This window comes from Mus caroli, unplaced genomic scaffold, assembly GCF_978045245.1.
Source record: "Mus caroli unplaced genomic scaffold, Mus_caroli_1 scaffold_8, whole genome shotgun sequence".
NCBI classification, from domain to species: Eukaryota; Metazoa; Chordata; class Mammalia; order Rodentia; family Muridae; genus Mus; species Mus caroli.
In genome coordinates, this window is record NW_028227263.1 from 42,876,609 (window position 1) to 42,888,382 (window position 11,774).

General features: G+C 37.4%; 1 protein-coding gene across 1 annotated transcript; it reads left to right on the forward strand.

The window, feature by feature from the left end:
* The first annotated feature begins 1,204 nt into the window (after positions 1 to 1,204).
* Positions 1,205 to 2,158, forward strand: LOC110299209 (olfactory receptor 51B6-like). The gene has a single exon (XM_021168853.2). It carries the CDS (start codon positions 1,205 to 1,207, stop codon positions 2,156 to 2,158), a length of 954 nt encoding a protein of 317 aa, XP_021024512.1.
* The last annotated feature ends 9,616 nt before the right edge of the window (positions 2,159 to 11,774 follow it).

Below are 11,774 nucleotides of genomic sequence, written 5' to 3' on the forward strand. Positions count from 1 at the left end.
TTCAAGTTATCCTCTTCCTTTATAACTGCATATACATTATGAAATATATAATGAAATATGTTATTAAAATATATGATAACATTATAATTTGGGGGGAAAGAGTTTATGAGAACCTAGAGTATACTACAGCAGTGTTCTGCTCAAAAAGAGATTTTTGTTAAATGTAAAAGTGATGACACACATAAAAGTCAGTTTTCTGTCATCTTGTGGCCTCCTCCAAACTCTAGAATTTCATCAACTGAATAATTCTTAAAGATACAGTGCGCCGGGCGTGGTGGCGCACGCCTTTAATCCCAGCACTCGGGAGGCAGAGGCAGGTGGATTTCTGAGTTTGAGGCCAGCCTGGTCTACAAAGTGAGTTCCAGGACAGCCAGGGCTATACAGAGAAACCTTGTCTCGAAAAAAACCAAAAAAAAAAAAAAAAAAAAAAAAAAAAAAAAAAAAAAGATACAGTGCATTTATCAATGTCTACACTTAACTGTCTTTTATTTATTTGTTTATATGATCATATTATTTTGCAATTAGCTGTCCTTACTTGATTCTCAAACAATGCTTAGATGCTTTCTGAGTTTCTAGGTCTTATTTATTCTGGGAAATCCTTAGGTCAATTCTGAACACCCTAAGTAAAGATGAATGATACCATGAAAAAACTTTGTAGGCAACAATACTGTCAGAATGCCTTGTTTTATTTGGAGTATTGGATTTAAAGACTTCATCTACATCAATAGTTCTCAGCCTTCCTAATGCTATGACACGTTAATACATTTACTCTTGTGGTGACCTCCCAACCAGAAAATTACTTTTGTTGCTACTTCATAACTGTAATTTTGCTACTATTATTAATCATAATATAAGTATCTGATATGCAGGATGTCTGACATGGGACTCCTGTGAGGATGTCATGCAACTCCACAGGGGTCTTGACCCACAGTTTGAGAACATCTGATCTAGATCTATTCTTCATACATAGCTTATCCCTAATGTACATTCCAGTACACTTATATTGTAATCTTTAAATAATTCATGGAGCTGTTCTTCACATATCCTTTTTTTCCACATCTAGAAAGTCCCAGGAATGATTAAATTACCACTGTTGTTGAAAAACAATACTTTTGAACATCCACACAGCTGGTAGCATCTTCACAAGGCAAACCCTAAGGAACTGTTCCCTATCATTTTATCTGAGGGGAATTTTGTATCTGCAATGCCTGTAATTTGGCTCAACACCTCAACCTACCCATTCCTGCTCACAGGCTTCCCAGGTCTGGAAAAAGCCCATCACCTGATCTCCCTCCCATTATTGATGGCCTATATCTCCATATTGCTTGGCAATGGCACCCTCCTTTTCATCATTAAGGATGATCATAACCTCCATGAGCCCATGTATTATTTCTTAGGTATGCTGGCAGCTACGGATCTTGGAGTAACATTGACCACCATGCCCACAGTGCTGGGTGTACTATGGTTAAATCACAGGGAAATTGGCCATGAAGCCTGCTTCTCTCAGGCCTATTTTATCCATAGTCTTTCTATTGTGGAGTCAGGGGTCTTGCTTGCCATGGCCTATGACCGTTTCATTGCCATTCGCAACCCATTAAGGTATACCACCATCCTTACTGATACTAAGGTAATAAAGATTGGCATAGGTGTAGTGATGAGGGCTGGTCTGTCAATCATGCCAATAATCATTCGCCTGCATTGGTTTCCCTATTGTCGCTCCCATGTACTCTCTCATGCTTTCTGTCTACACCAAGATGTCATCAAGCTAGCCTGTGCTGACATCACATTCAATCGTCTCTATCCTGTTATGGTTGTATTTTGCATGGGACTTTTGGATTTCTTGATTATTTGTTTTTCCTATATTTTGATTCTCAAGACTGTCATGGGCATTGCTTCTACAGATGAGCGGGCCAAGGCTCTCAACACATGTGTCTCCCATATCTGTTGCATCTTGGTCTTCTATGTCACTGTGGTTGGTTTGACATTTATTCACAGGTTTGGAAAGAATATTCCTCATATTGTACATATAACAATGAGCTACATCTGCTTCCTTTTCCCACCGTTTATGAACCCTGTCATCTTCAGTATTAAGACCAAACAGATTCAGAGTGGTTTGCTTCGCTTGTTCTCACTGCCTTATTCTAGAACTCGACTCTGATTACTCTCTGAGAACTATTCCTGAAATTTGATCAAGTCAACAACAAAGGAAAACAAAGAAAATATTCAATAGAAATCTACTAATGTCCTTGATACTTGATTGTTCTTTATTACTGATTTATTTTGGCATAATATGTTCCTAACATGAAGCACCATATAAAGATCTCACTTTGGTGTTAACTGATCCACTAAGGTAAGTTACTTGGTTTGGTGAGCTAATTTCCTCTGACTTGTACATTCAGATGTAGCCTTTGAGATTAGAGTATACAAGTGTTTGAATCAAAACCAAAATTTCCCATGCGAGCTGTCACTTATCTAGGGCTAAGTTTTTCAATATTTTTGCTCAAATGGAAAAGATTGCTCTTTCTAGAAACCTGTACAGAGTCAAATGAGCTGGACACAGCCCTCAGTTCTCAGTGATTATTCTAGGAAAAGTATTCTTTGAAAATTCTGTCAATGTGTAATTTTGGCAATTGTCTATCAAATAATAAAGTCAACAATAGAAATTTAAGCCAGAAATATAATTCTAGTGCAGACAACCACTATCTTGTTAAGTTTGATTCCAGACACTACTGAACAGAAGCAGGCATTTTCATTCAGTAAAATGACATAGAGTCCTATTTAGAGACCAGCATAGGTAAAACTGGGAAATTTTGGTACACAGATTTCCAGACATTGACATGGCTGCTCATTTTCTTGCATGGGGAGAAAGAGAAAGGATGGAATCAATGGTTGTAAAGAAAAGATAAATGATTTTTTTCACTCCCAATTGCTTTTGTAGTTGATTTTGACCATCTTTTGGCATGCGTAAAATGTGCTTATGAATCCATGGCCCTTTAAAGAACAAGTACGTCTCACTGATGTTCATAGTTACCCCATTGACAAGAGCAATGTATCGAAAAATAAAAACCTAAACAGTCTTCAACAGATGAACTCAGAAGGAAGATTTGATAGCACACACAATGTTGAAACTAGTCAACTGTAAATAAAAGTAAAATATGGAATTTCAAAGTAAATGAGTAGACCTTGAAAGTATTTTAGTGAGTGAGGAAACCCATTCCCAGAAATTCAAACAGGATCCATTCTCTCTTCTGTGATTCCTAACTTCAAATTCTCAGATATAGTAGAGTAGAGTAGTATAGTTACCACCCATCATCAAAGAAGCTCTTCTCCCCATATTAAGTGGAAACTGTCAGAAAACCTCAACTGGACACTTCAGAGAGATTAACTACTCATCAGACGTTCAGCCTAGGTGGATACATCTACATCACTTCTTATACATTTATGACCAGGGAACAACCAAGAAAATAAAGTAGAAATATTTTAATAGCCTAGATACAAAAAATTTTGCTGTGATAATCTCTTTTAGAAATGGCTGTATAAACAAGGTATAAGCAATAGCTATATATAAGCATATTAATATAGAAGAGGAAAATTTTTAGGGTTTTACCTCAGATGAAGAACTACAGGATCTTAATGATTGTTGTTGGAAGGAGAATTAGCTTCTCTCAGGGAGAAATTCCCTTGCTGTTGTTCAATTCAGAGTAATCTGTCTTGAAATCATACAGATACAAACAACAAAAAATGGACTGACCAAGAAATAAGAGGGCATATATATATATAATTGTGTATATATGTGTGTGCATGAGTGTGTGTGTGCACATACAACACATATAATAAAGAGACAATCAGCTAGGTAGTGAGGAGTGTAAGAGGCTTTGAGGGAAGATAACTGGGAGGTTCTGGATGAAAGAAATGAAGCAGTGATAGAATTCATTTCAATTAAAAATGTAAAAATAAACCTGTGTTTGTCATTCAGATAATTTTTAAAGCTTACTAAATGTATACTTATTAGCAATATAAACTACTAGGATCATAGAGATAATATTAAGCTATGACTCATTCCATTCTCATATCCCTGTGTCCTATCTCTGGACTCTGTCATCCTGGCTGTGTCACAAAATTCTGATAATTTTATAAATCTTCTAGAATTCATGAATAACTTAAAACAAAATCAAAACTAACTGTGCTGACTTTTTATGGGAATATCTTATAAGTTAGAGTTCTATGAAAGGAGAGATACCTGAATAAGATCATGTTTGAGTGATGTTATCTTGGCTATGTGGTTCTGAGTTCTAAGAAAAGGAAGGAGGAGCAAGCCAGTAAGCAGGACCTACCTGTGGCCTCCTTTCTCCAGGTTCCTCCCTTTTTAAGCTCATGTCCTGACTTCCTTTGATAAAGAACAGTGATAAGGAAGTGAACCTCTAACCTCTTTCTCCCCATATTGCTTTGGTCATGGTGTTTTACCACAGCAATAGGAATCCTAATTAAAACACCACCCAGCAAGCCAAACAAATGATAAAACATATATCATACCTAAGAAGTCTGTTAATGGACTACTTCCTGTCATTTGTTTTTATGTAACTCCACTTTATGTTTGGATTTCATGTAAAAATGTTTACATATTGTAACTTATTCTTTACACAGGACAAGCTTATACAATTCTTTCTACCATATTTCAGGATTTGAAGAGACCTGGATATCTTTGTGTGGATTCTTGATTATTGTGACTTTGACTCTTTTATCTTATAATGTTTCCTAAGTTAGGGAAAACCTAAATTCTATTGTTATCTAATAATGTCAAAACTATCCTGGCTAAGATGTAGCTCAGACAGACAAGTGCTTCCCTAGCATGTACAAACCCTTACTTCAGTCCTCATATTTCATAAAACTTGATACGGTGTTGTACACCTGCAATACCATCAACTGAGATGTGGAAGTGGGAATCAGGAGTTCAAGAGCATTCTCTTCTACATAGCAAGATTGTGGCAAGCCTAGAGTCCATGAGATGCTGTCTCAACAATCCTCTTTCCTGAGAGCAAACTCTCAGAATACTAGAACATACCATGTGAACACCAAAAAGAGAGAAACAACCACTAGTCTTACCCTACTAGGTACCAATGAACCATAACATTGACCAGTATGACACTCTAACTCTAAAGATGCAGTAGTGGCACTAATACCTTGGTGGTAAAACAGCTCTCTACTTTAACTTGAGACTCAATCAACAGGAGGTAAATTATTTCTGGTTCTAGAAAATTAGCTAACTAACCAGGATTTTTTTGAAGAAAACTTATAACAAAACCTTTCTATGACAGAATAATTCATAACTACACACATACACACACACACACACACACAAACTAGATAAGTATAGTTCTCACCCCTTATTAAGGAAATTTCTCTTTGCATCAACATATGGAGGCCATTACAAAAAACCACAACAGATCAAAATTAAGAGTTGTGGAGCTCGATTTTAATTGATAGATATATCCTCAACTTGGCTTTTGCTGGTATGACTCTGGTATCATAGGGGAAAAGCAAGAGAAATAGGACATTTGTTATTAGATTGAGTTTCATAGAAGTGTCAAAAGCTGCACTCATGATGTGTCACCAATATGACTATCTAATTATGTCCTGAACAAGGGTGACACAAAGAGATAAGTTAATGTTGAGTGATGGGAGCTCATGAGTCCACAAACCTACAAGCAACTATGGAATGCTGAAAGCTGAGGAAATAGTCTTCCCCAGAAAAGAACATACCATTTGATATTTGATTATCCAATACCAGTCATTTCTGAAAGCATTCCTGTAAGTGACACTATATTGACTGATCAGGTGATATATATATATATAAAGAAAAAGATCCATAAATTTGAAAGAGAATAGGGTTATATGGGAGGTTAGGAGAGAAGAAAAGGAAGAGGTAAAGGATTAAATTATATTATAAGCTCAAACATGAATTATTTTAAAAAATTTAAAAATCTTTCTTAAAAGCTAGGTATTTTCCTTTCTTAAAATGAATTCAGGGAATCTATCCAACATCAAAGAAAATATTTCTTTACTCTTATACATGAACTGATATCAAAGTACACTCCTAATATTAGGGATATTAAGATAATAGTACTTTTTAAATTTAATTGTTTATTTATTTACTTATACTCCAGATTTTATTCCCCTCCCAGTCCACCCTCCAACTTCCACATCCCATACCTCCACCCTGTCCCACTGTCTCCACAAGGATATCCCCACGACCCTACCCTCCACACTACCATACCACTGAACTCCCTGGGGCCTCCAGTCTCTTGAGGGTTAGATGCATCTTCTCTGACTGAACCCAGACGTGGCAGTCCTCTGCTGTATATGTGTTGGGGGACTCATGTCATCTGGTGTATGCTGCCTGGTTGGTAGTCCAGTGTTTGAGAGATCTCGGGGGTTCAGGTTAATTGAGAACTGCTGGTCCTCCTACAGGATTGCCCTCCTGCTCAGCTTCTTCCAGCTTTCCCTAATTCAACCACGGGGGTCAGCAGCTTCTGTCCATAGGTTGGGAGCAATTATCTGCATCTGACTCTATCAGTTGCTTGTTGGGTCTTTCGGAGGGCAGGCATGATAGATCCCTTTTTGTGAGCACTCCATAGCCTCACTAATAGTATCAGGTCTTGAGACCTCCACTTGAGCTGGATCCCACTTTGGGCCTGTCACTGGACCTTCTTTTTCTCAGACAACTCTTCATTTCCATTCCTGAAGTTCTTTCAGACAGGAACAATGATAGGTCATAGTTTTGACTGTGGGATGGAAACCCACTCCCTCACTTGATGCCCCATCTTTCTGCTGGAGGTGGGCTCTATAAGTTCTCCCTCCCTACTGTCTGGCATTTCATATAAGGACCCTCCCTTTGAGTCATGAGAGTCTCTTACCTCCCAGGTCTCTGGAGGATTATGGAATCCCCCCCCCCATCCTCCTACTTCTCGAGGTTGCCTGTTTCCATTCTTTCTGCTGGCCCTCATGGATTCAGTCATTTCCCCTCACCCATTGAGGCATCCTCACTTGGACCTTTCATCTTGTTGATCTTTTTGAGTTCTGTGTACTGTATCATGGGAATTCTGTACATTTTTTTCAAATACCCTCTTATTAGTGAGTACATACCATGCATGTCCTTTTGTGTCTGAGTTACCTCACTCAGGATGATATATTCCTGTTCCATTCATTGGCCTGAAAAACTCAGGATGTCCTCATTCTTAATAGCTGAGTAGTATTCCATTGTGTAAATGAGCCACATTTTCTGTATTCATCCTTTTGTTGTCTGGATTGTTTACAGCTTCTAGCTATCACAAATAAGGCCACTATGAACATAGTGAAACATGGACCCCTTGGCAAGCTAGGGCATGTTTGGGGTATATTCCCAAGAGTGGTATTGCTGGGTCTTCAGGTAGTACTATGTCCAATTATCTGATGAACTGCCAAACTGATTTCCAGAGTTGGTGTAACAGTTTGTAACCCTACCAGCAATGGAGGAGTGTTCCTCTTCTCCACATCCTCAGCAACCTGAGGTTTTGATCTTAGCCATTCTGATTGGCATAAGATGGAATTTCAGGGTCATTTTGATTTGCATTTCTCTGATCACTAAGGACTTTGAACGTTTCTCTAGGTGCTTCTGAGCCATTTGAGATTCCTCTGTTGTGAATTCTCAGTTTAGTTCTCTCCCATGTTTTTTGATTGAGTTGTTTGTTTTTTTGATCCATATTTGTCACCTTGCACAAAGTTCAAGTCAAAGTGGATCAAGGACCTCATCATAAAAGCAGATATATTGAATCTAATAGTTGAGAAAGTGAGAAAGAGCCTTGAACTCATTGGCACGAGGGAAAATTTCCTAAACAGAACTCCAATCAATGGCTCATGCTCTAAGATCAAGAATTGATAAATGGGGCTGGAGAGATGACTCAGTGGTTATTTGACTGCTCTTCCAGAGGTCCTGAGATCAATTCCCAAAAACCACACGGTGGCTCACAACCATCTGTAATGGGGATTCAATGCCCTCTTCTGGTGTGTCTGAAGACAGTGACATTGTACATGAAATAAATAAATAAATCTTTGAAAAAAATTGATAAATGGGATGTCATGAATCTGGAAAGCATCTGTAATGCAAAGGATATAGTCAATAAGACAAATCGGCAACCTACAAATGAGGAAAAAAAAAACTTCACTTATACCACATCCAATAAAGGGCTAATATACAAAATATATAAAGAACTAGAGATAATAGTACTTTTAAATAATAGTTTAAAAAATACTTTGAGAATCTCAAGGGATACATTTTGGTGTTTTCACCTCCAATATCCTCCCTGTTTCACTATTTCATACTACTCCAACTTTGTGTTCTCTTTCAAGATTATTATAGTTTTTTAAAATAATTTCTTTGGTTTTTTGAGATTTTAATATAATTGTACCATTTTGCCTTATCTTTCCTCTCTCCAAACCCTTTTTATATCCTCCTTTCTCTTTTTTCAAAACCATGAACTGTTTCTCATTATTTTTGCATACATATATGCTTATACAATTCTTCTACACATGCCAAGTCCAATTTCTCTTGCCAAAATAGCTCCAGTACACCCCAAAGCAGGACAACTGCATTTTCAAAAACATCTGTAAATTCTTATATATAAGCTGGAAAGCACCAAAATTGTTTCCCTTTGATTTTGTGCTGTCTTATATTGAAGATGAGAGAGAAAATGGAGAAATTAGAAAAAAATGTATCAGAGGAGAAAAAGAGACATGGATTCAGATATTCTTTGTGGTGCCTCATTATGCTTGACAGAACAGGCTCTGAATCCATCACAGCCTCTGAAGAGTTCCTCAGTAGTAGATAGAGACAAAAGGCACAGTATAATGAAACTTACAAAAGCATCTTTCCTGTGAACCCTGTGTCCTCCTCAACTTGGCTGGAAGTAATGGGCATTCTCTAAAGTTCTAGACTAAAAAGTCACCTTACCTGCTTTCTCTTTCCTACTTGTATGTGATGTTTAGAATTAACTGCTCTTCTTTTGGTAAAAAAAAATATATATATATATGTAGGAGGAAATCTTGGAGACTATTATTTCAAAATTCCAAATCCTTAAGTCTGTAGAATTAGAGGCTAGAAGAAGCAGAATTGGAACTTAAGGAAGGAACTCCTGAAAGGAGAATCCATTGTTGCTTGATTCTATGAATGTTCTGAAGTAACACTGTTTGGTTCAAGACATTCTGCAGTCATACCTATGGCATCTTTGAGCAAAAGACTGATGGCAAGGTCAACAAGTAGCAGCAATGGAACTTGAACATCATGCTTATTATGGGCAAAAGGGATTGGCACAGCAGACAGGAACACAGTGAGGTATTATTAGAAGTTATTTAGAAAAGGTAGTAGCAAATCATCAAGATGTCATGGGACATACAAATGTATCTTTAGGGCTTTCTAAAACACGTCTGTGTATTTTCTTTCTTCAAATGCTTATATGAGGAAAAAATATAATTGTATTTTTCCATTTGGCCCCCAGCTCAGAGGATCTATCTGGACACAGTAGAATACCTTAAGTGGCAGTGATTCCTGACAATGAATCTATAACCAAATTGGGTTAGAAAGGATAAAATGGACTCCCACTTTTACCTGCATGTATTTACAAATTGGTGCCTAGCCTACTTATCATCAGAGTGGCGGCCACCAGCAGATAATGGGAGCAGATGCAGAGAACCACAGTCAAACACTAGGCAGAGAGAGACAGCCCAAATTGGAGATCCTCATTGGGTCCTTCCCCTTGGATCTTAGAGAATACCATAAAATAGGGTAAAGAATTATTGTGGGAGCCAGGAGGTTAAAGGACACTAGGTGAACAGAGCCCAGAGAATCAACTAAGTGGGGCCATAGGGGCGCCCAAAGACTAAAGTGGCAATCACAGAGCCTTCATGGTCTGTGCTCGATTCTCTGGGTATGTGTTTTGGTTGTTAGCATGGTATTTTTGTGGGACTCTTATCAATAGAAGTTGGGCATCTCTGGCTCTTTTGCCTATTCTTTTTTTCCCCCTAATGTATTGATATGAGGATTGGTGCCCAATCTTCTTGTATCTTGTTTTGGCATTGTCAGTTGATACCTTGGTAGCCTGTTCATTTGTGAAGGCAAACAGAGGAGGAGAGGATTTGGGGAGATTCTGGGGACTGGGAGGAATGGAGGGAGGGGAAACTGAAGTTGAGATGTATTGAAAACAAAACAAACAAATAAGAAAAACAACAAAAGCCAACCTACCAAGCAACACCAAAATAACAACAACAACAAAAAAACCTGTCAGAGGTTTTTGACAAATTCTGAGGATAAAAACAATTGCTATAAAGATAATACTCTATCTGTAGTTAAAATAGTCCACAAATGGCTTTGGAAAACAGAAATATTATTCATGGAAAATTTTAATATGAAATAATAATTATCATTCCCACTGGAGGCTGCTTATTAGTCTAGATAGAATGAATATGTTCATATTCCTACTGATTCAAAATACATGGAAACCAGAATAGCAGGAATAAAAGTGAAGAGTGTAAGAAAGGCAGAAATTGGAGGTGGGGATTTCGAAAGGTTAGGATTAAAATGAAAGTTATTCTTTCTTTAAGGTGAATTCCTGCATGACATTCCCCCTTGAGAAGATATTTAAGGGTAGAAAGAGACTCAGAACATCTTGAGACCTCCACGTTTTAGAAACAGAATGATTATCCCAGGAAAGTTGTCTGTCATCAATGAAGCATCTCAAGAACTCTCCAAGCATGAACTCCTGTAAGTGAACAGACAGTTTTCTAAATCAAATGCTACTTATCTTCAGGTAGCTCACCATATGTAAAACAATAAAACAGGTCCTGAACCATACATCATACACAAAATGGAGCATAATTCTATTCTGTTCTCCATTCCTGGAAATGCAAGTTCTGAAACTGTGATGCTGGGAGAGTTGGATGGAAATATTTGAAATTTGCCTGATAATAGTGGGACAATATCTCTCTAGATACCATATTTTTTCAAATAAAATCCCAGTTGAATTCTTGATAAATGATCTTATAGACCTCTTTAAATATTACTGGCTGTTGACATTGCTCTTGGTTAACCCCCCCTCCCAATACTTGCTAGTAAGACCTTTTGATGTAGTCACTAAGTACATGAGATATAGTACACAGAGAAATCTAACTAGTATTTATCTGTGGGCACTTTTTCTATTGGATAATTGTCACAGAGCTACAAAGTTCTACACACGATATTTTGTGGTAACATAATCAAAAGTTGTATGAGGCTATGAATGCTTCAGACTATGATAAGGCTAGCTCAGCAAGATATGCTCACTGTACAATAGTAGCACAAACATTATGGTAATAGTCAACTAATTTCTGTTTGAGTTTTAGAAGAAAACACAAACTGGCACTGTGAACTATGCCAAAAGCTCATGGATGTGTAAGTTATAAGAGAGAAAATAACATTAAATGTTACTACATGTACATAATTTAACCTATTGCCTAATTTCTTATCATTCCAACTATAAATTAGCTTATCTCTAAACACTCATGAGGGAAGCTTCTTTTTACAGGACGTGGAAATTATTATAGAGCCCCATTAGTGGTCAAGAGATAGAGAAATAAAGAAACCATGGACTTCTCAACACTAAATGCAACATCTATATTTCACTGCTTTGCCTTTTCATTATCATGAAAGAGAGGGAGGAAAGATTGTAAGGTAGTGGGGATGAGCAGTAAAACTTTATTTGTTGGGA